Here is a 27887-nt window from a genome sequence, read left to right as displayed (position 1 = left end):
TTAAAAGGCATGATCTTCCTACAAATATACAACTATCCATTTTTGCCCTAAACAAGCTACAATTTCTAAGGGCAAAGTCTGGCACATTAAAAAGATCAGTAAAAATTAACTGGGCTCAGTTTTACCTGAGTTAGAAATTGGGGGGTTTAAGTACTTCTTTTAAGTAAGGAGTGGATGTGGCAGAGGGTCATTAAAGGCTCCCTCTACCGAATACTTCCCATGTGACAGTACCAGAAAGCATCCCCCAATGTTTTCCAAGTCAATTGTAACACTGAAGAAACTGCATGAAGGGAAGATGACAACAGTATGTTAAGAGGAATTAAAATGTTGGGAAGAGGTTACCAGTAGGGTAATCACAGGGATAAAGCCAACAAGCTGGTGTTATGCAGTGCATAAGCCAGCATCATTAATGATTAACTAGGAGATGTACTGCTGACAGAGCTGGCGATTCTTTGATACAGTGGAAGATCAAGGTCTGCCAGTTCTGCCTGCAAAACAACTCTAAGACTGAAGCAAGGGAACAGATGGAGATATGTGCAGTAACGAGCTCAGTCACTGGAGGTTCAACAACTCTGATAAACTGGCAACTTGTCAGTTCAAAATACAAGGGAAAAATAATGTCTGCTTCCTGTGGTTGTACTTCAATATAATAGTGTGACCATTAGACAATTCTTTTCCAAAGACATTAACAGTTCAAGCCACCCAACAAGAACTTCTTCTGAAACAGCATTCAATCGGATTTTACAAACATGTTCGGTTTCAATTCATCAGTCTTAAATGCAGACAAGAGAAGGACAGCTGAAGTACATTCCTCATCTCAAAAACTAAGAAAGGTGAGGTTTGCACAGTTCAGCAGAACATAAAGGCTGTAGATCAGCAAATTGCATAGGCAGTCAGTATCAGAATATCAGAGCACAACTGACCCAACAACCACCAAGAAATACGGAGCTACAAATACAGCTGGCAATAAAGATATTCAGTGAGGGAGATACATACAAGCCTCTGAAAACAGTTTTTCAGTCAAAATACAGGAGGTAGAAACACAAGCAGCTTGACTGATAAGACTAAATATTTTAAACCATTGTAGTACACCTGTCCAAGAGTGACTCATACAGTATAATGGATTTAATTTCCTCACAAGTTGAAGTGATTTCTGACTAATAATGCTGGTAGTTTTTTCCATAAATACCCCATATAACACAGATGTATTTCATTCCAAGCTTCTAATCTTTATTAGGTTTCTTCACTGTTACTGGGCACAAAGCTGATCTCTCCACAGAACTTAAAAGCTCATCATTACCACTCTGAAGAGATCACCACTTTATATGCTGCCCTTAGTTGTCCTCTCCAGCCTCCTCATGAAGGACATCCCGTGACACTTCCCCACACTGTATTTCACCAGCCATATTACTACCACCTTTGTATTTACTGCTCCAAGTACCCCGCTTTGCTGCCTCACTGCACATGCCGCCCCCCCCCCCCCGGGCATTTATGACTGCACTGAATAGGGCAGACTCCGGGGAGATGTACTGGTACTTTCCTCCCTTGTGAAAGCCAGGGAGCACTTGCTCCTACAGTCTGCTTCTCACCTTTCAATTACTTATTTCTACATCTAATCCCATGACTAGTTTCTTAAGATTCTGGTGAAGTAATCATTTGAATGCGCAGGTGTAAATAATGAGGGGGGTTTGGTTTGTTTGTTTTTTTTAACACTGCCTTTAGCCTGAGTATTCTGTCCTCCTGATATATTAAGAGAGATTAGGAAGCAAATAGATGTGACTGGCACCAGGAAACATTGGATGCACTTCCAACAAAGCAGCTTTTAACATCTCTGTATAAGCAGTAGGTAGCAGTAGTCTTTCTCCACAGCTTAGAAACAAAACAATTTTAAAAGATTTTTCTCCCAGCACTTCAAGAAGAGCCACCACCACTTTTGTGCTATTATCTAATATGAACTTCATTAGTATAGCTTTACACCAGAAGTGACACCTAGATGTCGGACTAGGAAAAAAGCTTAAGTAGTACGTTGAGGTTTAAGTCTCCTTACACACAAAAATTACCATAGAAAGCACAAGTTAACACTTCTGAGTATGCGATAAATAATTACTAATTTCATCAGCAAAACCATCCATAGTATTCATTTATACACCACTAGAAATCCTGCCTGAAAAAATGTGTTTTGTGAATGCTTGGTTAGAACTTTTGAGGATTACTGTGTGTAACTGCCTACAGTCGGAAGGGAGGGTTGGCTGTGGTATCTCCTAGCTCTTTGCAGATGAATTTAAGACTTTGGCTTTTCCTCAGTACCAGAACAACATTACCTTCCATTTCTTAAAAGAAGTTTTACTGTTCAGGAGGGCACCTTGAAAGATATATGCTTATTTCTTAAAAGATGCTTTAATGTTCGTGAGGGCACCTAGGAAGAAATACACTTAGACCATCACTCCACAGTTCACCAAGATCAACCCCTGCATTTTGTCATTCAGCTCTCTCCAGAAAAGATGGGCAAACACCGTCTCTCTGCGTGAGCATTTACTGCTCTAGACAGAAGTACAATGGGGTGAGTCAGAGAAAGGGAAATGGATGAAGCAGCACAAAAAGGGACTTTCTCCCTCTTTCACTTACTTTCCCCTTTTCTCACCCCTTGTTTCTTTCTGGTGCAGTCCCTTCCCTTTTTCACCACCTGCTTGAGTCTCTGGTCCAAGTCCTGGATGTCAACAGGAAGTTACTAATAACTAGGTATGAGACTTCAGACAAGGAAACAATGTCAGAGACCTTTTTTGTTTTGTTTAAGTAACAAGACTTCAGATATTTACGTTACAACTCCCTTTCCCTACATTTTTCCCCATCTCAAATCCATTTCACCCTCTTGTATACTCTGCTAAAGAATACCTTCAGAACCAACTCTGAACCATTGTGGCTGCTTGGCCGCCTCATAGTTATGACCAAGCTTCACTTTAGCAGTAAAGGCTCTTGTCTGGGGCTCCTTCCATTGTCAGGCTGCCAACTCTTTTACCCAGTTTCATACACACTGCATGCATTCTCCACCACTGTATCAACAAATGTACCTGAAGGATTGAGAGAAGTACCATATCAAGTCCACAGACCTAACAAGCAGTCGCTGCACTTTGTTCAAGATGAACTGCACCTGGTTAGTGTGATTTGTACAAGTACCAGATAGGAAGTGGTGCTTCTCAGATCTTTCCTCACCTGATTGCAGGCTGAGCCCACCCGAATACCCTTACCATGGTCTGGACAGAAATGGGGCCAAAGCCGGATGCAGCAACTGCCATTTCTCAGCCTCTGTCCGTCCCCCGCCAGCCAGATCAACCCAGAGTTGATCTCACCCAGCAATTACTTATCAATTCCACCACAGTGCATCACCCTGCACGTTAACCCTTCACATAGTATAAACGTGGGTTGTTATGTTTGCTTTAAACAGACTTTGAACAAACACAGATCAGCAGTTTACTCCTCAGAATAAGCTTGGCTTCAGAGATGATACTGATCTGTAGTAGTACAAGATTAGCAGTCAGTATCAAGTAGAACTCATGCCCGATGACGTTCAGTGCTGCCCAAAAGTATTTCCAGTGTCACGAATATACCCAAAAAATGAAGATAAAATATCAATCTCCTTTTCAAGAGGTTTACCAGATAAGAAGCAAAGTCTTGTTCAGAGCACAATAAAATTATTAGCTTATCAGGTTACATACTAGAAGTCCAACCTAGTGTCAAAACAGCAGGTTTTACTTCAATTAATTGCAAAACTAAGTGGGACAAAGCTTTTGAGACTGCTGCAAAAAAAAATGAACTGCCTATCTACCAATCTAACAGTCTTCAATAGGCTTCATTACAGCCCCCTTATTTATGAGTCTTTACCACAACAGTAGCTATATTTGTCCTTCAAGAAACATGATTAGCCCAGTAAGTGCTTATGTTCTTAAATAGGTCCTTTCAATAAAAGTTCACCTGAAAAATACACCCCTTTCACAAACAAGAGCATAAAAGAAAGTTAGTTTATTTTGCCATAAGAGGAAGCAGTAAATTGCCTCCAAAGCATGACTGAATTAAACTGTAGGAAGGAAAAGTTACAATCAGAACACTGATACATGTGGTATAAGGCCAAGTTTCTGAGAACATTAAGCCTAACACCCAATAGGTTAACGCAGGCTGGCACAGGAGCAGAGCTATGGAGGTCCCTTTAAAGGAAGGCATCATGACATTAGCCTTTGCCAAACCAAACTAAGAATGTTTTGGTTTTATTTTTTGAAGTAGAAGACAATGTGGTCTGACCACCTAAGTATCTTTTGGCTGTGCTGAAGTGGAGAAAGTAAGCCCTACAGGCCTGTAACATTCCCTTCTCTTGAAGTTGACTCAAATAGCAAAGCTCATCCCAGAAGCGACCTACTCAAAACTTTACTACTAAACACTTCCCCTGTACGGAACATCAGTGTTTGCAGTAACTGTTTCAGAAGCAACAATTGTGGCAAACTACTTTTGTTTCCCAGAAATTCAGTGCAGCCACGTTTGAAGAACTGAACTCTTAATCCTCTCACACACCGGTCCATCATATAGAAACTTGCCAGTGGGTTGTGTCCCTTCGGCTCCTGAGCAGAGCAGCCAGGCAAAGCTCTGGCAGAGAGCTATAGAAGCCCTGCTCAGAACCTAGCACAGGGAGCAGAGGAAACCCAGCAAATCTTTGAGTTGCTCTGCTCTTCTGCTCCATTGGTGGGAGGATGCTTCAGAGACCTCCTTTGCTCTGTGCTTCTCCTTCCCCCAGTCACACCTACCCTTAGATCTAAAAGAAGCTGTGTGATGAGTGTCACTGAAGGCAGTGGTTGTAAGAACCAAGATGACTGGAGGAAAAGAAAATGGATTTGGAGGTGAAGTTACAGAACCTGAACAGGACACATGAAAATGGGCATGGTTGGACATTGCTGCAAGAGAAAGATGCTGACATTAATTTGTCATTTATAGTTGGAAGAGCTAATCTAATGCAGACAGCTGAAGACAAAAGATACCAGATCAAGTACATCTTTGAGATTAACTTCAAAACATTCCTGGAGTTGTAATCCATAGACACTACACCCTAGTCATGGCTTTTAGGCTATTCAGAATTACTTCCTGAACATCTCTAAAAGGACTTGGGAACACAAAACTATCAGAAGAACAGTCTGGGGTTCTTGGAATGTCAGTCATTATGGATATGCACTGCTCGAGACACTGGCCTAGATGTCTAAGGTGTTCAATTTTTCTAGAGCCCTACCAAGGCTTGTTTAATACCAAGTCTCCAAAAATTCCAATACAAAAATTGTGCTTCCCATCCAGACACAGAAAACAATTTAGAAAATGGAGAAGTATCACACTATGAAATGACACTTGAAAACCATGAGTTTTCCCCAGACATTTTATCTCCTGATAAAACATGGCAACAGGAATTCGGAGCTGTAAAGTGGAATTAACTATAGAGCATTTTTTAATTTATAAAGTTTTTTAAAAGAAGATCCCTAAGACCTTCTAACATGTCTTGTAAAACTTCACCAACACTCCTGAAGGTAAATCAATGTTCGGGCAGCCTAGGGTTTTTTTCACAAAGACTTCTTCACAATGAAATATCTATGCTTACTCACTACTGCAGATTTGTCTTATTTTTTCCCTTTTATATTCCACTATGGGCCTACCCCAACAGCTGAACCAGACAAAACCTTTTATTTAATTCTCACATTGCAGGTATGATTCCTTTTGCTTCCCTTAGCCTCCTACCACAAGTTCTTCTTTCTATTTTGTGATGTTAGAAAACTGAGGTGCAAGTCCTATTTGGGACCAAGTATCCTGTTTGAGCTAGTCTTTGATTAGGGAAGTTTGCACAAAAGTGCATTTATCAACTCTTACTTGCAGTGTTAGACAATTTTTTTTGCCATCAGTTCCTTCACTGAGAAGCCTATTCCTTTCAGGATGTTCTCCTGTCAGCATAACATTTTTCACTAGATGTGGGATCATTGGTATTACTGCCCAACAAGCTTTCACGAGCCAGCCATGTCCCCTGCTGAGGATATTGACTCTGAAACATACTACTTCCAAAAACTTAAGCTGCCTTGGAGGGAGTCTCAAGCCTCCTCTGAGTCAGTCCAAAACAAAAACCAGTCTGAATGTCAAGACTCTCCTGTTCCCAGACCGATAAGCTTTCCCCATCCATTTTTAATAAATGGCCACCTTGAAGCTAGAAAGCATTCAACTGGAACCCACTTTCAACTCAGAAATGGTAATAACCCAGATCTCATACTCCCTAGCTCTAATCTTTCAGTAGCCATAAAATGATTGTTCACCTCTTGCATGAGGCTAAAGAATTCCCTAAATCTAAAGTTGAGACCAAGAAAGACAGTCAGTCAGGTTAACATGTCAACTACACAGAACAGTAATACGTACACTACAGTGATCACTTTCTCACTAGATTTCAGAAAACCTGTGTTGCTTTAAGGTTTGTAAAATGTTCAGACTGAAGAGGACTGCTCTGGATAGCCTGTGTTGTTGTTACAAAACTACAAGTACTTCACAGTTATTTAAAAAAAAAATAATCTATCATCATGGATGCCAGAAGTGATTGTTCCAATTATGCACTCTAGTCCCTTGCACAGACACAGGCAATAAAAATTCACTATGTGAATCCTACAGAAGTAGGAGAGACTGGAATCACTGACAAGTCTAATTCTTAAGTTACAGTTTTTAGATACCTTGGCTGTTAAAAGTTACAATAGCTGTCCATACCACTCCTTAGATGTTTATACTTTTAAGTGAATTAGCTGCAAGTCAGATGTTTCTCCACTGCTTTAGAGACAGAAAAAAATGCACTCTTAATTGACTTATTATTACAGAAACAACTTCTTCAAATCAAAAAATGGCAAATTAAAACAAATTGAGCAATTCAGATTATCTACTTGCAACTGTATAAGTCCAAAATTGCACAGAGCTGCAACTGCTAGTTCACCTGTGCACATATTAAGGTACACACAAACCCTACCAGAAAAGCAGTTTCCTGAAGTTATGCTGAAGATATGTCAGTACATGTCAAAATGACAAACTTCAGACTATCTTCCTCAAAAGTGAAACTATGCTAGCGCGAACAACCATTCTATTTATTGCATAGGACAAATGCAAGCTTTAATAAATAAGCATTTAAGGGAAAACTACAGTAATACATGTAGAGTTCCACAGATTCCCGATTACCCTTTTTAAATTACTGGTTCCACCCTTAAACCAAGAATACATACTTCTTACTGGTTAATTTAGCATATACATGCATCAGAAGACCAAAGATCACGACGATCTCTAATATGGTTTGGTCAACCACTGCAGGCAGAAACAAGATATGTAGTTTGAGGTTCAAGACTATTCTGAATAGTTAAATCTTGGTACTCTAAACCAGCTCACGCCTTACTGGACTTGCATACAATCAGGCATAAGATATTGTTAGAAAAACCTACTGAAGAGTTAAATTGTTCTTTGTAAAAATCATGTGGCCTTGAAAACACTGAGCTTCTTTTCTACAAGAAACTAGGTTTTCAGCCTTTGTATCCCATGTTGAAGGGTTTAAAAAGCCATCACTTCAAAAATAAAAACCTACGAAAGCCCAGAGTCCAAATTAAGACTTACTGCTGTAGAAAGTATATGGAAGCAATAGTCACTAGCTCTAGGTTTGAGCATTCCACTACAATGGAAGTTTTTTAACATCACAAGTGTTTAAGTTATCATACTAATCCATTCTGAACAAGATGTGTATATATTCCATAGCATTTTTGGAAGCCTGTAGTAATCTTCTCCCCCATGAAAAAAAAAAAAGCCTGGACTAGCTAATACAGTTTACATCCTTTCTCCATTTTTTTCTGCTTCTAAAGCAAATGAGATTAGCAATACTAGCAGTCAGAGATTAGTTCCAGATTTTCTGTGCAAACAAAAAGTAGCAACAGCACCATTCGCATGCATATAACTATACATACATGGGATTTTGCCTTATAAAGACTATCTTCAACTCACAGTCACAGTGCTGAACTCTTGGAAGGCATACATTTTACTCCCATCACCAAAGCTACCTATATATTAGCTACTTACAGAGAAAATTGGCAGGGTGAACCCCACTGTGTAGAGGACAGTGGATGTGATGGTACTGTCATGGAACGGATACTTGATGCTGTCATCATTACAGAAAAAGCCTCTCTGATACGGTTTTATTTTGGCCAAGTTTAGAACACCAAGGGGTAAGCCAGCTGTTGGGGGAAGGAAAACAAAACAAAAACAAAAACAAAAAATACATGTAGTTAAATCAAAAAAAAAAATCATTTTTAAACATGCATGGAGGAAGCTACCAAACATGCAAAACTCAAATTTCCTAAGTATCATGCAATGCACACACTTACCAAATGCTGTTTATAGACATCTATCTCTTTCAGAAGTCTACTTCAGAAGGACTCTGAGGTTACCCACCAGGTACAAAAGTTAAGAAATTACAGAGTTCAGAGTCCTTTCATCAGCAAGGTGTGTTGCCACACACTGAATCAAGATTACATCCAAGGAAAGCACTTGCCACTCACAGACTGAGTAGCTGAGGGCAGGCTGCCTTCTGTGCCCTCTCCTTCACCAGCACCCCATGACATTAGCTTGATTCTGAATTTCCAGCCTTGTCTATACACTATAATCTGATCAATGTTTAAAGAGAACAAGACAAAAATACATACAGGTTTTGTCATAGTTAGGGAGTTAAAGATTTCATGCAAGTAGTTTTCATGCAGATAAGGGGACCAAGAGAACTGCAGACACTAATGGGAAACAAGTGTTCTACTTTAAGAGCTGCGTTTACAGTGTTTGTACAGTTTGGAATATTTCTGCATGAAAATTAACATATTATGTACAATTATATAATATAATAATTATAAAAGTTATTTACTGAGACTTAGGTACTCTGACCTTGCATTGTGTGACATTACCTATTCCCTCTCTTACTAGTTGACTTCCACGCTACTGGCAGTCATGCCAAAGAGGCCATCAAAATCTCTGACACTTACATTCAGATCTAACTTATTTCTGACAAGAATCAGCTAGGGAATAGAATTTGCAGGAGTAGTGACCTCAGGAAACTCAGGTTTGTCATTTTACTCTACTTTCTCATCCCCCCCTCTTTAGTTTGATCCCCTGAATAAGTAATAGATTGACAATAGATAAATTGGGCAATGCTGTAGGAATTGCAAAATTCCTTAAACAAAACACAAAAAGTAGGTTTTGGTTTAAAACAAGGTGAAGGGGAAACTAAACTTTGTATTTTTCCCCCAACATCCATGTAATATGCAATTCTGCATACAGTCATGGTATACCTGATTAGATGCTAAGTGCAATTATTGAAGTAGAAAACTACTCATGATGTAAACTGCTGTATTGAGACCAAAAAACATTTCAGAGATGCTCATGTGATGAGATTGCTTTGATTTCTGGTGACACCTGTTAAAATTACTATCGAACAAATCATTTAAAGTGGTTTTAAATAAGCTTATTCCCACATGCTTCATTAGAAGAAAAGACATCAAGAGTGAAACACTAGCAACAGTGATAAATTCTGGCTCCTTCTTTGGGCTCCTGACTTGCAGTGCAAAAGCTCATGGAGTGCATACCGAAACTGCGTGTGTGCTTGGTAGCACCCCAGCTCCTCTAGAGAAAATTGCTATGGTCACAGAAGGCAGTTTGGCAGGAATTTAAAGCCTTGTATGGAACAGAGGAATTTTTTCCATAAAACATCAGAAATCCAAAAGGACCATCCACACTTTAACAATTGATGCAGATGGGGATGCTGATGCAGCAAAGCACTTTAGCAGATGCTTATAATCCCATATAGCAGATCTGAACAGAAATGCAAATGGTGCTGTGCTGTTTAAGCACAAAGTTTTTCATTAAGTAGGATGGTATACCTTTGAATCAACGGCATCTCAAAGGTCTCTCTGCTCTTAAGAGCTAGACCTTGCAGAATACAGATGGCAGAAGTAGCTGAAACAGAATTGCAGCCCTGCAAATCTGAAGGGGGCCACACTGGAAGAACTAAGAAAGTTCACTTGGATCAAAGGACACTGCTGTATGTTCACATGTCTGGAGCCAATTTTCAGCTCCACTCAAGGCCATGGCAAGATTCCACTAACTTAAGTCAGAGCCCATGTTTCCTGTCTTTTTCCTCTGCTATTGCATACTCAGCATCAGGATGATGGAGTGGCAAATGCATTACCTATTTGATACAATCCTACCTTCTCAAACAGGTCACCAGATTTTCACATGCAGAAATACCACATCCTCATGGTTAATTTAAGCAGCAGCCAATGTTTTGCAAAAGCTGGCTAGTTCAGACAAATACCCATTTTCCAAGAAAAGCTACTACAACTCAATACCAAGAATTTTTCTGTTTTGTTCAATTACATTTTCAACCTTACAGCTCAACCTTTTTTAGACAATACTGCTTGGTTTTTACAGTAATATTTTGAGGTGGTTTGCTTTGGGTTTGTTTCTGGGTTTAACTTCATTAGGATGGGCCATTTCATTTTTACCAGCTGCTGAAATATGTTCTCCAGGTGCTCCAGTTTCAGAAACTAGGAAACAGTCCAGCAGTTCACTTGAAAACCTGACAGAGTTCTTAGTTCAAAAATTCCAGAAGTTTCTTGCCACCAGATTACAGAGGTTTACAGTCATGGGTCATGCATTTTTTTTCAAGGGGAGACCTCTTTAGAAACTGGAAGAGCACTGTTACATGAGTGTACATGAAAAAAGAGAAAGCAACCAGTTTGACAAGCAATGTTTTAAGGCTACCAGCAAAACAATGTTTTTATATGAAGGGCTTTTTTTATTATTATTATTTGTCTAACTGCAGCAGAGGGAATTACTTATTCTGTAACCTAGTTAAGACAGAAGCTTGAGAAATTAGGGAGAATTCCTTGACAGTGTTATGCACTTCAGTTTGCATTAAACAAAGAGGAAAGGAACTCAAGATTTAATTTAAGTTTTGCTTTCTTCTCATTAAAGTCTTCTTTATGCTAAATTTGTTTATAAAAAATAGTTTGTGAGAACTCAAATAACCTGCAGTTATCCAAATTTTTCTGGTGCTATACATTTAAATACTTCATTTTTGTTCCTTTCTGTATCTGTTTCATTGAAAGAAAAGGATGCACCTTTAAATGAGACTGAACTGACCGACTGCATTATGCAGTAGTTAAAGTACCTTAAAACTGTGTGATCTGGAGTTGGAATTAAGAAACATGTTTTTATTTTCAGCTAAGTAATTCTGGGAAGGGGAGGGGGAAGAGGAAAAACAGCAAATAAGGGTCAGACAAGGAGAGTTTCACAAAAGTAACTGCAAAATCAATTTGTATAGCCCGTAGTAAAGAATACAAGAAACTGGAAGTTGGCTACATTTTACACTAAATGCCCACTTCCATTTTTTACATTTCTGTTAGAATTCCTACTGCAATCTAAATGATGCACTGCTTGCCAGCAGCGGAATAGACAACTTGGTGAAGTGGCATTTAGTTGAATGTTAACCCGCCCCAAAACCAAGTAGTAACATTTTCACCATTGCTCATTGTGGAGGGAGTCAATACTTAGTACATGTAAGCAACAGTCCTGAAATTTTCACTATAGAAGAAAGAGCAGGGAAAAAACCACACACCAACAGAAAACACTAAGTAAGGTACATAACAAGCCTGTATCCCCACCACAGGTGCCCAAGCACCCCCACGACCTTCTCAAGCATGTGAACTTCTGAGGAATGCTATCTGTTCAGCTTCATTAGCCTCTACAAACTGGAGGACAGAGCAAGAAAGATCTATGGGAAAGATTACAAGGCTAAAAGGCAATCTCGCAGATCAGCTCTCTTGCTTTGTCCTCTTCACAATGTGCCTCCTCTTCCTTTGTAACCTTGCCAGTAAGTAGCAGCAGTAGGCTCTGAGGGTGCTCTTCTATCTAGGCAATTTTATACCTGAAGGGATCATAAGGGCTCAGCTGTTATTCATATCCTTCTAAAGAATTACCTCCAGTGGTAAAAGACTGTTCCTGGCATGCTTCAGATTCAGAATTGGGGGTTGTTTTCTGTTAAATTAGTCTAACTGATCTTGTCGAGGACTGGCGGCCAACAGGTTCTGGGCTGTTTTACTACATAGTAGCAAGAACCAGGTCTGGTTTCTTTCCCCTTTATACAGGGAAAACAACGTGATCACTTAAGCGCTCTGGAACTGGCCCACCCAAGACTTCATAAAACGCTGGGAGGCACTTCTACAATGCTCACGCAGACAGACTCTGGCTAACCCTGAGAGCTACAGCAACAAAGTTGAACAGGAAGAGAGACTGCAGAGATTTGAAGCCTTTGCCTATGAAGGTAAGGTGAAAAAGCTTCATACACACGCATAAGAATAAAAAGCACACAGGACAGAGGGAAAGGAGAGAGGCGAGACTAGTATTTGAATTACTGAGCAGGGAATAAACAGCTTTAAGTTTTTGGCTAGAACTCGTAAGAAGAGAATGACCCATGGAAGCTAAACTAGCTGAAACCATTACATAGGGCTATGAGTTCACAACAAGTTTCCAACCTCTAATCTGTAGGTTCAAGCCAGTTGTAGCACAGTTTTCATTGAAAACCTATGGATAATTCACAGTAGTATCAATAGTCTTCAGGGAACTTTTATTTAATCACATCTGGCTGGGCAGCACAGCATGACACAAAAACCTGTAAGGAAGGAAGGGAAGTCCAGGCTGGGAGAGAAGGGAGGAAGCCACTGTGAGAATGGGTCTCCACCCACAGAAAGGGAATGCCAAGAAAAAACAATACCCAAAGGAAGGGGGAGGTGAAGTCTTCCTTTGGCAAAAGGAAGGGAAAAAAAAAGGGTGGAGGTAAGGATAAAGACTTAAAAGACAATATAGTTCAATTTTATATATTTAATTATTTTTTTAATATTAAAAATCATTTAAGTTCCACAGCTTACCCTACAAATGGACATGCTGGGTAACAAACCATGTTGTTCTACAAAATGTAGGCACTGCACTGTTCCGATTTGTGCCATTTATCACACCTGGAACTGAAGTTTAGAGACATAAGGAGTTGGATTCTGATATGCAGGTGTCCATTTGGCTTTAACAGCAAGCTGCATGACTTTCCTCCTGTTCAGGAGCAGTATCAGTATTTATAGTTGAATTAGCCCCTTTTACAGCTGGTAGTTACTATACTTAAGACCAGCAGAGAATATTGTTCAGCAGGAGGTAGCTTCCAGAACTGAAAATACTGTCTACGTCCTAGTTAAAATTTGGGAATGTTTTCCTAATTAAGTCTATGGACACAGTTTGTCCTGTCCTACCCTCCTCCCACCTGTGGCCAGCCATGGCTATCCCCCTTCCCTGCCACAGCACTAGCCTTTCATACCACCTGTCCAAAAACAACAAAAGCCCATGCCCACACAACACAGGTTTTTAGGGAGCACTTGCTCACCTAGCCAAATGCGTGTGTGACTGTTAGAGCTGGCTTAAAGGACAGAATAGGAACATGTATCCAAGGGTGTAGAAGAAGGGAAAACAAAGACAGACTGTCCATAGTCTCAGAACAGCTTAAGCACCTCATAAAATCGTTTCCTGGGCAGTGGTGCTTTCTCCTGCACAGTTAAAGGTAGTTCAAAGGAATGCACTGTTGTTGGATAGGTTTGTTTTTTTAAAAACATCCTTTAGTTAAACAAATAGGCCTTCTTATCTGTGGAAGCACGGAATCTTCATTTGAGGCCCTGTGCCATCTTAAAAACTTGTGCTGAACTGGTTTTCCCAAGTTCTCCAAGACACACAAGACTCCTACCTGGTCCTCAATCAGGAAGTTCTCATTTAAACAAGTTAATATCTAGAAACTGGGAGAAAGGCTGTTACCCTTAAGGGCAAATATGGCAAATGAGAATATTCTAGCTTCATCATTAACCAAAACTTCTTCCTCATGCTGTACTGAACTCACAAGTGCTAATTAGGAGAAACTGTACTAGACTAACAAGGGACTGAAAAGAATTTTTCTGTTTCTCCACAGTTATCCTGAAAAATAGGATGAGTATGTTCTGCACTTGCTGTACTGACAGAAAGTAATCTTTGGCTTTTGTGAGGAAATACACAATCTACAGTTAAGCTAGGGGGTGCTGAACAGGAATTGTGGGCTGTATCTGAGAAATAATCTCCATAAAACACAGCAAATCACAGCCTGAAAACAGATCAGTTCTTCAGCTAAAGGCTCCTCATTTAAGGAAAAGGTTCTTTTCATAGTTTACATTCTTATTAGAGAGATGATGCTGTTACATAACCCCACAGACAAGTAAAAGCCATCATTGTGGGCTGAGCCTATACAGCTGGTAGTTACTACTGATGACAAAGGAAAATTGGAATATTTACGTTTTCCCACTCATACACACATATTCGCTTTTACTTTCAGCCAGGACAACCACATTTGCTTTGCTGCTCATTTTGCAGCGTACAATCTGGGGTAAGGAATTACGCGAAAGATTTCAAGAAACTGGAACAGGTCAACCTCATGCTGTTGGAGAGAGTTTGGTAACATCTGTAGAAGAGACCATTCTTTGCAGAACAGCAGATGTGCTTGAAGTTTTTTTCCATGAGCAGTCAAGAGAAACAATCAACACCTCTTAGACAAGAGGTTCTGGGAATACAGAAGACTACCAAGAGGAAGAAGAGATTAAAAAGAAAAAAGCAAGCATGTAGTCTTGGCACCTAGAGGTGAGGTATGTACAAGAGAAAAATCAATACTCTTATTTATTTTCAGTAGCTGAATGAATGGGTAGTCCACAACTCACCTCCTAGCCACTTTGGAAGGACTTCACCTTACTTTCCCCTACCCCAAGGAATACAACATATCCTAATACCAGCACACCGATTGTTCTGATAATGCCAGAAGCTGTTGTTGGCTTCAGTAAACAGGATATATGTGTTTAAAAGCATAAACTGCATTCTAAACTCTGCCACTATTCTACTTGCAACTATACACTACTTGTTTTCAAGTCCCTGATCTGGCTAGCAGAGAAGCCAGCAGAAGCTGGCTCAGCAACCTGGGCCAGCTGACAACAGTATCCCTAAACTGCCCCCCCTCACCACACCTCACACTTCTGGTGGAGCCCAGGGCAAGGGTAGTGGAGGCAAGATGCAAGGAAACAGTCCTTCGAGCTGGACCAGCCTCAACACAGAGGAGTGCATTTCCTACCCTAGTCATTTACTAACAGAACTACATCATACTCTAGTTCCTCTGCTGTCAACAATTTAGTACTACATGGGAGTGCTAGTTCAGTCATCTACATTACCAATCCATTACAACAGGTCACAACTCTTGTTTAAAAACAGAGAAGTGTATTCTCCCTTATACCTGTACTTCAATCAAAAAAAATGGGCTTTTAGAAGCACTAAGTACCTATTAGTCTAAAAACCATGCAGTTCTTTCCTGTGAACATTTACAGAACTACAAATATAAAATAAAAAACTGCAGAGACAAGACAGTAATAGATCCCAGCCTGCTCTAATACTTGCACTGAAAAACACGCAGCTCAGGCAAGCTGGTTGCAGGTCACAAAGGCTGTGCCCTCAGCTCTGCTCCATTCAGGGGGCAGAGAAAGTTGAAGTTCAACAGCAGATCAGCTGCCTGGCAGTCATTAGCAGCTCACCCAGTGGCACAGAGGCCAGTTGCCCTGATTACTGACAGGAGGATTTTAAGACCCTCAGACTAATAGCTGAAAGACGGGGCCCGGGGGGTTGCAGGTAGGGGAGCACTGAGAGGGAGAGGTCAGTCAGCAGCTCCTGGTGTGCAGTGCTGCTCATAGGGTGGGGGAAGAACCCAGCTGGCTGGTGCCACAGTAAGAGCAAGCTCCCCCACTAGAACCCTCCCTGTTTAGGGGAAATTAAATATTTAATCACTGCTTGCACTCTGTGCTCTGTATTCTGCTCACTGTTAAAGGCTTTGGCTGTGTTGTCCAGAGAATTAAAAAAGCCCACAGATACAAAACCATGTACACGCCCCCAAAGATCAAGATCTTCTACAAACAATCCATCTAAAGCACTGGGCTTACAGACAGGGAAAACAATACAGCAAAAGAAATTGAACTATCAAGGTCAGCTGTTGGGAAGGCAGGGAGGGATTGTTTTGTTTTGTTTTTTTTACCACAGGTGACACCAACTCTGAATGTTGTTTAAGACCCCTGCTTTTTTAAACTCCAGAAGTTGTAAATAGTTTTTCCATTTTAATCTTTGTTTTGTGGGAATGCACAACAAGAGGCTTTCAGAGTATTTCATACATAGCTATACACCCTAACCATATACCATATAGTTATATAACATATACCTAACCTACACCATTCAGTCTTTAGAAATATAATTGGCAATTAGTTGTCAGGAGTGTATGTAAATGCTCTTTTCCCAATGTCTTAGAAGCGTAACAATATTTTTGTTAAAGACTGTTTAAACAAGTCAGGGCTTACAATGGCAGTGCTACAGGAGGGATTCAGTAAGCTTGCCTACTTTGTCATCCACTAGAAAGTCTTTTCATACTGTACACACTGCTGCATGCTATCATGTTTAAGAGTATTTTTAGTTATCAGAATCACTATTTTCATGGCACACTCACGTTTACACTGTAGTGCCCAACAGCACATTTTGGGAACATAAGCTCTGTATTAAGCAGAATTTTAAAAGGAAAAATGAGAATAGCCTGCGTATTTTAGAGCTATTAGAGCAATTGTTTTATACTGATTCAGAATACTCCTGAGTCTTCTTACCAGAATTTGAAAAGAAGTTTATACATGGCTTTTGGTACTCTAGTATAATGAATAATACCACAGCCTAGAAAGTCTTCCAGTACTTGTGTAACAGAACAGGTGTCACTTCCCATTTCAGAAGAAGTTACAAGCATCAGATTTGTGATCTTAGTTTCTATATGTTAACGACTAGAGATTTAATTTTCTAGTGTTGACGACTGGAGTCTTAAGATTCAAGAAGAGTGAATGACAAACAACCAAGCCTGCAAGCTGCAACAGTGACCTTACTTCCATTTGCAGGATCTCCATTAGCATTAAACCCAGCCACCATACTGTCCTGGACTATTTTAACTAAGTACTAGTACTGCAAGTATGGGCTCACTCAAGTAATTTCCCCGAGTCAGCAAAGAGTTACTGACCTCACTCAAGACATACCAAAGGGGGGCACTGGCCAAGATGATGACCTTCGGAATGTAATGGGGAACAGTTCCTGACTGGAGCATTTGTAGGGCTTGATCTCCCTGCCTCCCTTCTGTATCAGCATTAAATGCCCTCTTGACCCCTTAGGGCCATATATGCTCCCCAGTAGCTTGCCTCACATCAGAAGATTCCCTGGTTACAATTTTCTCTCAGGTTTTCCCACCACTAGCTTCCAAACTAGGCCCTTCAGCTTAAGGTAAACATAGCCAATTGCCCTTCAGATGCTTTAAAATAAGGTAGGTAAACTTCAATACATACATGTTTATTATCATCCCAGTACTGCAGTTTCAGTTAATACCACACCTACTGTTACATTTCAGTGAGTCAACCATCCAAGACTCAGAACAGGCTTACAGTGATCTGCAACAACAGAACAAAGTTACAGGAATGAAAATGCACTAAGAATAATCTGAAGAAAAAAATTCCACCTTATTCTAAGAGACTGAAGCTACTAGAGATGCTGAAATTTGATACATAATCCCTTCTACACTTAAAGCAAAAAGTGAGCAAAACCCCCATTTGGTACAGCTTCCTCCTTCCCTAGGAAAAGGATCATGTAACAAAAAACCTATGATCCTTCTTTTATTGCCAGTGATGCCTAGCTAAGATCTCGAAGCTACCTTATGAGATCAAGCAAACCCCATTTGGCCCCTCTGAAAGCTGCACAATTAGCGACCGCAGCTAAAGTACTTTTAGTACTTAAAATGTTAAATCTGCTTAAAATCAAGGCAAATTCTAGCAAGATCCACTGTTTCAGTAGCATCATCATAGGAATAAGGCTGTCTTGATATGGCCTCTGCATACCTTTGGTTTCATTTAGTAGAATCAGGGTTTACAGCCATTCCAAGACAGGTGCCTGGACCCAACATACTTGGGCTTTTTAAATTTAAAATAAAAAGCTTTATTTTCCTATTGGCAGCTATCAAGATGCCACATGAACAGGAGATGCCAAAACTGCGTTGCCGTACGCTACAAATAAATCTGAAGTATCTTAACATGCTTCTGAGTCAAGACTGCTTCTTGGTTACAGAACCTGCAAGTTATTTGAGAGCAAGACCAGTCTACCTACTAATGCTTCTTGCATAGGTTGTTTCAAATCCTGTATGTAACTGAACATGTTAAACAGAAAGAGCGTTTAACTGAATGTGTTAAATACAAAGAAAGTGCACCAGACAGTTTCAACATTACTTTTCTGTATTACATTCTGCTAAAGAAGCTTAGTTGAGTCTATTCTTAGCTTCTGTACAAACAAGCAGTCTTGACTTTAAAAGCTGGACCTGACTGTGCTAGAAGGATTCACGTGCCCAAAAACCCAGCAAAAGCAGTTTGAAAGACACAGTGCACATTTATCAACGGAGTTTTTAGTTCTGTGCCTCTGACATCAGTCTCATAACTTTGAAAGGAAAAATTCTTCCCAGAAAGTGGGTCAACTGATAAGCAGCCCATTGTTAAAACAAGAGATGAGCAGAAGATCCTTGATATAAGTAGCACAGTTTTCTTCCAATTTCTAAAATGCAGGACACCATCACTGGCTGGAAAATTGCATGTGGGTCTACTCACAGGTGGGACTGAGGTCTATTGCTGCAGCAGAACCAGTTAGTATTTCCTGATGTAGTAGCAACTATGTTATTCCAGCAATCAAAGAAAGTACCTTGAGGAAATATTGCTTCTTCAGCATAGCTTTAAATTATTTTAATTCTTGCCACAAAACTGGGCTAGAACTAGTGAGTTGCTAGTCTGACTTTCCAGCATTTGTGGCTTTTTTCAGTTGCCTTCAGTCAACTATTCTACCCGATTCTACCTCCTCCAAGAAGGAGGAGCTTCTCTTGCAGGATAAGGAGAAGAACCAATCTTCAGCCCCACCACCACCACACTGAGTGGATACAGCAATAATCAAACCAACACCAGTGAACCCAAGTTTTTTTTAAAGCCATACTTCTGTGGGTGGTATTATCTTGCCAATAAGGTTCTATGCAGTTCTATTTGGCACTTTCTTTTTTTCCTCCGCATCATCCAAGACGATTCTAAGTCTCCTGGACTAATTCTGGAAAGAGCATTATCAGTTGTTGGGGATAAATCAAAGTCACTTGGGAAGGCTCCAAAGCTCAAGTCATCACTCGTCATCAGGTACCTTCCAGAGTCAGGTCACCTCTTCATGCTACCTGCCTCCAGCACAGTCATGGACAGAGGATTATCACAGCTTTATCCTGTCATCAGCATCTGGTCAATGCTCCTACACAAAACTATGCAGGCAACCAGTAGTCAACTCTTAACTTCCCCTCCCACATGGCAGTGACTGTGTGGGTTTCAAACCAAGCTGCTTTTAGTCAGTACGAGTTCATGTTATCCAACTCTTTAAAACCAGGTCAGCACAGGCTCAACAAGCACCCAAGCAGCTATAAAGTTGAGGCAGGATCTCTTCAACTACAGGAGATGAGCTATTCTATAACTTAGCTGTCGTGTGGTACTTCGTTTTCTACAGAAAACACATCAGAAGCCACTTCCCTCCCATTCCCTTAAGCAAAGGTCACCACTCTCACACATGCTGCAAGCACTCTCCTATCTGTTTAAGGTTAAAAATTCACCAGGACCCAAGCAACTGGTAAGGAACCTCACTGCTGGAAAGCATCTTTCTCTATTATTCCAAAAGAAAAGAATATAGTGCCAAGTTCCAAGATTTGGCTCTTGGGAAGGCACTGGAAGGTGAATTAGGATTCACTCAGTGCTGTAAAAAACAAGGTGCAAGAACTTTTATTTTTGAGACAGGGGTTAGCCAGAGTACAGGATACACTTTAGCAGCAGTACCTAGCAAAGCAAGAACCAGATTACTCATGCTGAACAGCGTTCATTAACTAGTTGTGTTCGAACCTGTAGGTGTCCTTGCAAGACTGAGAGTCTCTGTGTAGAGCACCTTTCTTTATGGTGCAGAGGGTGGGGGGAGCGACTTGCCAAGAACAGTAACAAGGGACAAAGTCACAACTAGAGTATTCCGTCTGATGTATTTGAGAAATCATGGTAGGAGAGGGAAGATTTTCCTTGGTTTAGGTGACAGCCACGTTTCCAATGAACTGAGAGTCAATGGGTATCATCTTGTGGTACCTGGTGGACAGTGCCATTTGAAGACAAGATACTCTTTTCACATGAACCTGTTACAGCTTCACAATGCATTCATACACTAGAAAAAAGATCTATCATCCACATGGTGTGGAAAATAAGGATGGTGACACAGATGTCAGTGTGTCACAAGTAATAGGGGAGGAGGTTTTATTTGAACTAGGGCAATCAAAGTGCTAGCCCACATAGGAGGCCTGCCTCGACCAAACAGCAATACCTTAGTCATCACAGAGACAGCTGCCTTCAGTGACAGAAGCAGTAAACACTCCCAAAAGGGAAGAACAGCACCTAAAGCAACAACCTTGCACAGGCTGTACACAGTGGTCCAGCCATCTCACTCTCCCAGGTCACATACTGCACCAGCGAACTCACCTGTCCTATACACATACATCTGCTGTTCAGCGTATTGCCCTGTATCACACAACATTCCAGCAGGCTGAGTAGTAAGCTTAAAAAAAGTGATGTAAGCATTTAGTATTTCTGTGTTCAGAGTTCACATGTTCTTGTGTTTGAAAGACTAGAAGAACTTCTCCTTCCCCTACACACAAAACTAGTTTCATGACCAAAAAAAGAAAAAAAAAAGATACCAGCAGCCACCTACCAGCCTCCGTTTTTGCACAACTACTGCTTGCAGGTCAGGGTGCCTCAACACCCAAGCAGCAGACAGCTCCACTGGTAGAGAACAGCTTGGCAGCAGGGAAATTTTTCTTCTTGAACCAGCACAGGGTAGGACATAGTGAGGGGAGGAACCCCTACACATACACAAACTAGCTTCTACAGCAGTTTTAAATCTAACCAAGTAATTATTTACTACTTCCAACACACTGCAGAATAGCAGATCAAATCAACTAATTCTTTACTACTTCCAACACATTGCAGAAGAGCAGTTCAAAACAATGACAGGCCGGCCAACTTCTTTAGAAGACATCCATTCTTCTAATCTTAGGTTGTACATATTCTTGCATTACAACAGCAATCACACATTGACAAGTACACTCCCTAATTACTTAAAATAGCTTGTAGGTGACTGGATAGTCAGGCAAGGGACTAAAAGAAATTCGTTGTACTCCGTCCTTGCACTCAAGTTAGACATGAGCCACAACAAGCATGGCCCAAATATGAGTTGTCCTAGGACAAGTCTAGCATCACAGAGAATGTTTTCCTTATTGCTCCAGTCACCTCCACAGAACTTATTTAACCTGACTTAGTCTTAGTAGGAGCTTCATCTAAAGGTAAATGTATTCAGTAGTTCTTCCACTGATTACAGGAGTATCATCGTGGGTTTCCCAACTTTGTTCTTTAAGTGTTGTTTATCTGCCTTAATGAAGAAGGAGCCTGATCTGCAGTAAACAAAGACCTGTCAGAGTAGCACTGAGTATGTATATATATGATGTCTAATGAAGGCATCAGTCACAAGCTAATTAAGTATAAAATAAACTGTTATTATTCATATGACAAATTGAAAGTGTAATAAACCACAAGAATCAAGTCAGTATCTGTGAAAAATGGTTTTACTATTGTCTAGAAGTGTCACCCCATTTACACATCAGTGCCATCCTACATGAAATGTTTCTCCATCAGAAAAACAATGCAGATCAACTAACAAAGGTATGGTGGAGAAGGAAATCCTGCAGTCCAGGCCATTCTGCTTTCCAGTGATAGAAGAAGCCAACCACTGTCTGCTGGACTGCAGAGTTAAGGGAGCTTTGCCTGCAGCACTGCACAACACACACACCCCCCACCACTGCAGCAGGGCACACACTCAGAGCATGCAAATACACCTCCTCACACTATTTAAGGACAGACACTGCAGGAATCTGCAGCTTCTGCAGCTTCTCCTTTTTTTAAATTACAGATTATTAAATTAGTTTAAAGCAGAAACACTAGTAACATTTAGAGGAATTATCATCCTGATAAGGCTGAGTGGTTTTTTTTCTCAGGGCACCAAAGACTGCTTTCCCAGAACTCTCCATCCCTTACTGGGTAGACAGGTGATTAAAGGAGGGAGCTTCCTTAAGGCTCCTTAAGAGCAACCTTAGACTCAAGTTTCAGGCAACCAAACTGAACTAATAGCTTACTGCTGCATAAAAGGGGGGAGGGATCTTTGCTGCCTGCTCTTTCTTGATCTCTTTCTTAGTCCGTTACCTCTGCTCCATCTTGGGCACTTGTCAGACCTTTCAATAAACCCATTTAAACCACTAAAAATCACAGTAAAGCTCTTTTCCTCTTCCTTCCCTTTTGGAAACTTGTGTTGCAAGAGTTGAACCCGCACAAAGAATAGTTTGACTAAATTGCTTCTGTTTAAATCAGACATACACCATCAGAGTCAGCCACTTCCACTGCAGTGAGCTTACAGATAAGTCAAAGTCAGACCACTGTAACTTGAAGAGGCATCCTTAAAAGTTTTTTTTCTGTCCAACATTGCTGAGACAGTGAAATAAAATTTTCCTCCCCATCTTCACTTGCTATGGGGAAGGTGCAGGCAGGAAAGGTAGGAGAAGAAAAAAAGGCAAGCTCATTATCAAGTGACAGTTAAGAGATACCTTGGGGACTGCTACCAGTAGCCCTTTTGTGGTAGAACAGGCTACCACACCAAGATCAGAGTTCAGTGCTCAAATGAAGCTGGCGTATACAGTTTTAAACTTTCAGTATGACACAGTTAGATGAGTTTTCTCTTTGAGGGTTCATGGTCTCTTTAGGGGAGATACTAGGTTATCAGGTTATCAATACCTGCAAGTCATTTTATCTGGGCAGTCACCTCAGTCATTTGAGCAGGTATCAAAGTGCACATGAGGGGGGAAGGGCAGGGGAAAGTGTGAGAGTTCAAATAAAAGTCCACAATCAACACAAACTATTCTTGCAGCTAAAAAATTAAAAGATTCCCCCTTTAGACACACAGGCTTAAGACCTATTTTATTCTAAGGGCTGGTCTCAGTCACATGGGAGCAAGGGAGAAAAAGATGAGAATTTGGTCTGATATCCCATACCTTCCCCATTCCTACACTTTGGTATTTATGCCACAGCTAGAGTTTCACTGTGTTGGGTTTGCTTGGCAGTGCTTTGGTAGCAGGGAGGGCTGTAGGGGTGGCTTCTGTGAGATGCTGCTAGAAGCTTCCTCTACATCAAACAGAGCCCACTCTGAGACAGAGCTGCCACTGGCCAAGGCCAAGCCCATCAGCGACTGTGGTAGAGCCTCTGGGGATATGGGGTAACATATTTAAGAAGCAGAAAAAGAAAACGCACACAACAAATTGCAGCGGAAGAGAGAAGTGGAATACAGGAGAGCAACATCTCTGCAGGAACCAAGGTCAGTGCAGGAGGAACAGATTTCTGTGCAGCCTGTGGTGAAGACCATGGTGAGGCAGGCTGTCCCCCTGCAGCCCACGGAGGTTCAAAGGGGAGCAGATATCCACCTGCAGCCCGTGGAGGACCCCACACCAGAGCAGGTGGATGCCCAAAGGAGGCTGTGACCCATGGGAAGCCCATGCTGGAGCAGGCTCCTGGCAGGACCCTTAGAGAGAGAAGCCAACACTGGAGCAGGTTTGCTGGCAGGACTTGCGACCCCACTGGGGACCCACACTGGAGCAGCCTGTTCCTGAAGGACTGCAGCCCGTGGGAGGGACCCACGCTGGGGGGGTTCATGGAGAACCATCTCCCATGAGAGGGACCCCATGCTAAGGCCAGGGAAGAGTGCAAGGAGGATGCAGCAGAGACTTGTGCAAACTGACTGCAAACCCCATTCCCCATCCCCCTGCAGTGCTCAGGGGAGGAGGCAGAGAAACAAGGAGTAAGGCTGAACCCGGGAAGAAGAGAGGGGAGGGGGGAAGGTGTTTTTAAGATGTGGGTTTAGTTCTCATTATTCTACTCCGATTTGATTAGTAATAAATTAAACTCATTTCCCCAAGTAAAGTCTGTTTTGTGCATGATGGCAGTTGGTGAATGATCTCAACCCATGAGCCTTTCACAGTATTTTCTCCCCCCATCCAGCTGAAGAAGGGAGTGACACGAGCAGCTTGGTGGGCACCTGGCCTACAGCCAGGGCCAAACCACCACAAACCTGTAACTCAATGTGTTTAAAGTTGCAGGTGTCAAGCAACTTCATTGCCTGCATTTTTCCCTCTACTAGTAGGAGGTAAACAAGCCCAAGGGTAAATAAAGTCAGTCAACCCTCCAGCACACTGAAGCATCAGATCAGGGCACCAGTGAACCAAATGCTGCACGGGAACAGGGGGAAGGTGTGTAAATTTATATTATACTGGATGGAGGGTAAGGTCAAGAATACCTCTCAGGTAGTAACCCGGGGCAGGAGCATGGAGAAACCCTCATTCTTTTAGCTGGACAAACTCCAAGTCATATGCCTCCTGTAGTCTTAATTTTAATACATTTTGGTTTTCCTTCATTACTCAAGAATACGCCCATAGGCTTCAAACAGACCAAAGTACATGCATAGTGCAAAACTTCTGCCTGATTATATACATTTTTAGCGACAGTGATCAGGACAGACAAAATTGCTTCACTGGCCATAAAGACAGCATGGAAGTTTAAGCCTTGCTACAGCACAGCTTTGTAAAACTTCTGAATAGAAATTGCTCCTACTACATGGATCCGCTATCATTCCCCAAAAGCTCTCCCATACAACATTCATTCAGAGCAATGCATCGGTCACCACAATTTTGTTCTTTAATGCCATTTAGCTAGAGGTACCAATGCCATCTGAGGCATCTAGCAAGGTAACACGTGGCCCATTAGAGAACACGGTCATGCTGATGCTGTGCTGGATACATCTTCAGCCAAGAGGGACTTCACGAGCCAGACCCGTTTGACTGACCACCACCCACTCAACGTGACAAGAAAATTCCTTAAATTTAGTACTGCTCTCACTCGACCAAGAAGCACAACTAACGCTTCCCGAGACTGACCCAGTAAGTACATCTTCAGATCGATCCTGAAGACACTTGCCAGGGTCTCAACACCCAGAAGCCACAGCTCTTTGCAGAGCGAAGCTTCCCCTCCACTGGTGGGTAACTAACACTGTGGGTAACACACACCGGTGTGAAGGTGAAGGTCCTTACGTGACGGGACATATTTACAGCAAGCCGGCAGGCCACCATGCAGCTTCAAGAGAGCCAGAGAGTGAAAGGGCAGGAAGAAGCGCTGGGGAGGTGCCACGGCGCGGGCGGCCCGGGCGAGGGGCGTGCAGCGCTGCGGCCACCGCGCCGGCCCCACGCGTGTCCCTCGCTGCCGCGCCCCCAGCCTCAACCCACGGCACGGGTCCCGTGTCACCGAGACCCCGCACGACCCAAACCGCATCTGTCCGCCAGCGCACAGTGGGACCAGGCCAGCCTCCCTCCTTCCAGGGCAGCCAGCGAAGGCAACCAACGCGCCCCAGGCCGCGGGCACCTGCCCTCCCCTCCCAGCGCAGGCTCCCGCCGCAGCCGGCAGAAGAGGTTGTGGAAGGCACAGCCGGGGCGTCGGGGAGCAAAGGAAGCTCCACACGCCGGCAGGCCAGCGGCAGCAGCTCCCTCCCTCCCCGCCAGACCCTTCCCCTCCCGGCCCGCGGCCCCGGAGAGCGGGCGGGGGCCGGCAGTGACCAGATTCCTCCGGGCGAGGGGCGGGAGCGCGGTGGCGAAGAGAAGGGGGGAGGCGGGAGGGGAGGGGGCGAGGGGCGGCAGGCAGCGGTGGAAGCGGCAGGCAGGCGCAGCCAAGAGCGGGCTGGAGAACGACCCGCGCCGGGGCGATGCCCGGCGCCGCAGGGAGGGCGGCCCAGCATGCGTTGAGCCCGGTGCCGTGCGGGGAGGTGAGCGCGGCGCCTCGGGGACGGCCCCTCGCCCCCTCCCCAGCCCGCCGACCTACCCAGCACCACGCAGACCACGTCCAGCGCCACGAAGGGCAGCCGCGTCCTGTCAAACATGCTGGCAGCGCCGGGCGCCCGGCGTCAGGCGTGGCGGCGCCTCCTGGCGCGGCGCGGTGACAGCCCCGGCCCGAGGAGCGGGAGCGGAGCGGGGGCGGCAGGGAGGGGCTCAGCCGCGGCACAGCCAGGCGCTCCGAGGAGACGGCGCCCGCGAACCCGGCACCGCTGCTGCAGCCCGCCCCGCTGCAACCCGCACTGCGCTACTGCCGCTGCCGCGGCGCCCACCGGGGCTTTAAGGCGCGCGGGGGGCGGGAGCGCAGGGGCGGGGCGGGCCCACGGCGGGGCCTCCACCCGCCCCTCCCGCCACCGCGACGCCCCACCGGCGGCCGCCCTCCGACGCCACGCACGGACCGCCCAATGGCAGCGCGGCCCCGCCCCCAAGGCTGCCCGCCCCGCCCCCACGGTTGCCCGCCCCGCCCCCGGCGAGAGCGGCGCCGCGCCGCGAGCCGACCGTCGGCCCTACAGGGCGCGCCCCGCCCCTCACCCGCCCGCCTGAGGCGGGGGCGGCCTGCGGCGCAGGTGCCCCAGCCCCCCGTGGTCGCGGCGGGGCCAGCGCCGCCTGAGGCAGTGCCTTAGCCCCGGCTCTGCCGCCACCTGCCTGCCCGGCCCCGTCCTGAGGCGCTGCGGACCGCGGAGGTGGCCTGCGCGGCCCCCCGGGGGGCTGCCGCGGTGACGAACACCCGAGAGGGGCGGCGGCGGCCCACCCCGGCGGACACGGAAACCCCAGCCGCCGCAGCGCCCCGGGCTGCCCGCGGCAGAGCTGGGGGCGTCCTCTGCTGCGAACAAGGAGCCCTGTTGATTTTTTTTTTTTTTTTTTTTTTTCTTAAGCAAAGACCTGTTTCCACCTCTGGAAAGCGCGCTGGGAAACTGCGGGAGAGCTGAGAAGCTGAGCTTCAGCCCGACCCGCCACAATCTGTTTTCTGGCTTGTTAAAGCTCTTATTTGGAAAGGAAATGGTGACTAGCACGCACACGCGCGCACACACACACACAAGATGTTTTACGCATAACCCCGTTTTCGCGTTAACGGCCCCCACCGGGCAGACAGCGCCCCCGGGCACGAACGCATTGCTCGCGCCGCCGCGCGGCCCTGCTGCGGTCTCTCGTGCACCCCGCGCACAGCCCCGCGCACAGCCCCGCGCACAGCCCCGCGCACAGCCCCGCGCACAGCCCCGCGCACAGCCCCGCGCACAGCCCCGCGCACAGCCCCGCGCACAGCCCCGCGCACAGCCCCGCGCACAGCCCCGCGCACAGCCCCGCCGAGCACGGCGGCCTGAAGGCCGAGCGACGGGTCTTTGCAGATCGACGGGGAAACAAGTTCCCGAGGTGGCGATGCCCCGCTAAACGCGCGCTGCCTTCAGTTCCGCCGCGCCGCAGGCACGCAGGGGGCCTGCAGCAGTCCCGCCGGTAACCTGCCAACAGCCCTGCACAGCAGCCTAGACGGGGGCTCACGATTTCATCTCAACGCCTAAGCAGCGTCCCAGCTACAAGTCAAAATGGGCAGTTCTAGGGATTAAAACTACCCTTGAACGAGGAAAGTGCAGTGTAATTTACAAGGCGCATTTTCCCGTGCAAGTATTCTGGGATGGTCTTA

At 44.1% G+C, this 27887-nt stretch overlaps 1 protein-coding gene across 3 annotated transcripts in view; it reads right to left on the bottom strand.

Annotated features, from left to right (window-relative positions):
• Nucleotides 1-26533, bottom strand: part of PLPP1 (phospholipid phosphatase 1) — a 67928-nt gene extending 41395 nt beyond the window's left edge. Inside the window, exons 1-2 of one of the 3 annotated variants that reach the window (XR_005101896.1) lie at nt 26238-26305; nt 8107-8261 (exon numbers count right to left, since the gene is read on the bottom strand). Coding sequence is in view for 2 of the 3 variants with exons in the window: in XM_037373512.1 (XP_037229409.1) it covers nt 8107-8261; nt 26238-26295 (213 nt within the window). In the remaining variant the exon portion in view is untranslated. Of the gene's footprint in view, nt 1-8106; nt 8262-26237 lie in introns of all 3 variants that reach the window. The other 2 variants (XM_037373512.1, XM_037373513.1) reach the window with 2 other exon arrangements.
• Between the last annotated feature and the right edge of the window lie 1354 nt (nt 26534-27887).

The sequence above is a fragment of the Falco rusticolus genome, chromosome Z, assembly GCF_015220075.1.
Source record: "Falco rusticolus isolate bFalRus1 chromosome Z, bFalRus1.pri, whole genome shotgun sequence".
Classification (NCBI taxonomy): Eukaryota; Metazoa; Chordata; class Aves; order Falconiformes; family Falconidae; genus Falco; species Falco rusticolus.
Note: the sequence above shows the minus strand (reverse complement) of the source record. Positions and strands in the feature narration are given on the sequence as shown.